Below are 3,295 nucleotides of genomic sequence, written 5' to 3' on the forward strand. Positions count from 1 at the left end.
TAGTCTCCATAAGTATAGATTTATAATTTATTAATTACAATAAATATATAGATATCTATTATAAATAAAATAATAAACGTTACTTTGGTCATATATATTTTTATATTTTTATAGCTAATCCAGGGAACGTTATACATGTATATGGTTGCAAATTCATACAAAATTCCATCGAAAAAAGTATTTTTTGTTTTTCCCAAATTTTTCAATTTTGCTTCCTGTAAAAACTTTTTTCGGATAATTATGAACATTTAAAAACAATAAGAGCTTAATTGATTCATCTGTTTACAAGTTATTCGCTAGCAACGAACAAAATTCTGATGAGAGATTAGATATAAAAAATAAATCTCACGATTTAACTAAAGATCATAAAATGAAAACTTTGATAACTACGAGTACTATAATATTACATAATTAAATAATATAACCAAAAAGATTATCTACAATTACATTTAGTCTAACCAAATACAATTTACCAGACTCTTGAATAAAATTCTAATGTTATTACTAAGTGCAAATAAAATAAATTATCTTGAATTTTCATCATATTTAGTAACAAATGTAACTTTTTACAAAATTTAATTTAAAATTAAATTTGCACATTACCTGAATAGATAATATCTAAATTTTGTAATCGACATTAAAAAAATACTACAATCCTACTGAAAACAAGGTCAATAATTAATAATAATATACGTACAAATCATTACTGATATAATAAATATAAATAATTAGATATTATTAGACCAGAAATGATTTGACTCTGAATAACAGTAGAACAGAAAACTGCATTAATGCTCGTATAATAACAATATTTTAAACCAAAAATGAAGTGTTTTTTAATCAATCTTATTGTTTTTGTAATTGTTGTTAATTCAGATACAGGTAAACGTTTATCTCTTCCACAGTTACCATTTGTAAGTAACTAATTTTTAAATACGTTAATATTGTTTTATTTATTCCATTTCAATGACCATATTATTGAAACGAATATACTTTTGTACAATACTAATCAAAAAAATTTAATATTTTTCTTCAGGGTAAATACCGATTAAATTTCTTAGCAATAACGCGTTGTGATATTGTGCAAACAAATAATAAAATAAAATATGAATTGTACCTAAGCAAAAAGTCTGCCAATACCACAGAAATAAAAGGAAACGTAACTAATTATGTACCATTTGATGATACTCTTGATGTAAGTTTAGTTATTAGAACTATTGGGCAAACTTTAATCCTGTGATTCTATACATATAGTTTATAACTAACGTTTAATTAACGAATAAACCAATTTTTGTCAAATTAATAAATTTTTTTTTTTTTATAGCTGGAATTTAATTTGGCGGTAAAAGATTCTATAGGTGGTTGGAAGGAAAACGCTTTTGTATATAAGACACCCAAGGCTTGTTCGTCACTAAAAAAGTTCTTGGGACGTGCTTGGACTCCAGTAATGGCATCTTCAGGAACTTACAATGCGACTTGCCCTTTTGCTGTGGTATGGAAGTGTTCTATAAATAAAATTAATAGTATAAATATTAAATTAGTCTTATCGTAGTTTATGTAGAAGGAATATTTTATTTTCTATAGAATTTTTTGATATTTAAAATAATCTTAATAGTTGAGACTCGCTGATTTACTTTTTAGTGGTTATTATTTTTACATTAACTTGAGTTTTTTTTTTTGATAAAATATTCATTAAGTACAAGCACAAAACTTTCAAGCGTTGAATTGGAAGTAGATTTTTGAAATGGATTGTTATAATAATGATTTAAAAAATAATAATAGATAATAACTATATTAAATGTATAAACATATAATATGCACTTATTAAAATAAATCAAATCAAAATAAAATCATTCAATTTCAATGTTATCCAAACTCAACTAAAATTGTTTTTAATACAATTTTTAGTTTTTTTCCTAAATTAATATAATTTAGTTTTGCTAAGCGTCTATAGTGATATATTGAAATATATCACTATTTAATTATTTTTTCTTTTAATATTTATTATATTTTTTCTAGTTCATTATTTTCGTGTATTTTACATGAATGATTTGTTATAAAGAAGAAAAAAAACTGATTTATTTTTTCAGGGTTATTATCCTGTAGTCGGCGCAGATACATCTGTTTTCATGGATTCCAATTTCCCTAAATCATTTTTTTATGGAACATACAAATTTCGTGTAATTTATAGTAAAAAAAATGAAGTTTATAATTGCTTTACTTTAATTGTAGAAATAAAGCGCCCTTGGGAAACTGATTAAACATTTAAGTACTATACAGCAATAATAAAATTATTTACATAATTCATATTCATGCATTTTAGAAACAATAAAATATTTGTTATCATTAAATTTATTGTTATGTTACACAATATGTAAGTTTTTTTTTTTTTTTTAATGCTACACTGAATGCAATTCATTTATATAATTTTGTTGTGTTTTATTATTTTGTTTTATGAAATAACAGTTATGTTAAACACATATATTTGTTTTTTGCACTAACCAATTATTAAACACGGGGAATATCATGTGTATTTTTTTTTTTTATTAAAAACTTAACAGTATAATATATACATATTATGTTAGTTTAGATGGCTACCGCAAAACACGATTTTATGTATACCACCAATTATAATAATGCTTCCTTAATCCCCACTCCTATAAAGTAAATTGATATGAATTTTATCCGATCGTCTTTCCACTCGACACTGCAAAGCGCAAGTAGTTATTTGTGCTAGACTAGGATAACCATACGTCATTTTTTATACATCATTTACCTTTATTTCAACTTTATGTCCTGTTTTCCTGACAATCTTCTTCTAGGACGCTTTTTGTCCCGTTTTTTGAAGTCTGTCCCGTATTAATCCCGTTTTTTGCCTTACTGTTATAATTTATAACTTTTGAAATTGATTTTAGAAAAAAAGTCGTTTCTTACGATATTTTTGTATTTTATGGAATAATATAAGAATCTATATTTTTCACTAGTATTTTTTGATTCTTGGTATTACCATAATTATTGCTGAATCACATTGTTGTCGGCGACGTAAACCGTACCTACGTATAATAATATTATATTTACCGACCAGCGCGACCGGCCGCAATCTGTTCCTTATAAAATATTTATTATTATAATTATTATTTTATTATTTATAAATAAATATTTTGTTACTCTAAGTATAGCCCAATTATAATAGCTCCATGTTGAGAGCAAGCGTCGTCACACATATTTTGAAATTAGAAAATCATCGGTATGCTATAATCGGATTTCAGACTAACAGAAAAAACAGTATGAGTAA

The 3,295-nt window shown here is 24.6% G+C and overlaps 1 protein-coding gene across 1 annotated transcript; it reads left to right on the plus strand.

Annotated features, from left to right (window-relative positions):
* The first annotated feature begins 766 nt into the window (after positions 1-766).
* On the plus strand, positions 767-2,303 carry LOC112597045. Its single transcript, XM_025342956.1, has 4 exons — positions 767-914; positions 1,037-1,195; positions 1,325-1,492; positions 2,091-2,303. Exons 1-4 carry the CDS (start codon positions 825-827, stop codon positions 2,259-2,261), a joined length of 588 nt encoding a protein of 195 aa, XP_025198741.1. The 5' UTR covers positions 767-824; the 3' UTR covers positions 2,262-2,303.
* Positions 2,304-3,295: the final 992 nt, after the last annotated feature.

Source organism: Melanaphis sacchari, unplaced genomic scaffold, assembly GCF_002803265.2.
Source record: "Melanaphis sacchari strain LSU unplaced genomic scaffold, SCAv2.0 Contig0_pilon_pilon, whole genome shotgun sequence".
In the NCBI taxonomy this organism is placed as follows: domain Eukaryota; kingdom Metazoa; phylum Arthropoda; class Insecta; order Hemiptera; family Aphididae; genus Melanaphis; species Melanaphis sacchari.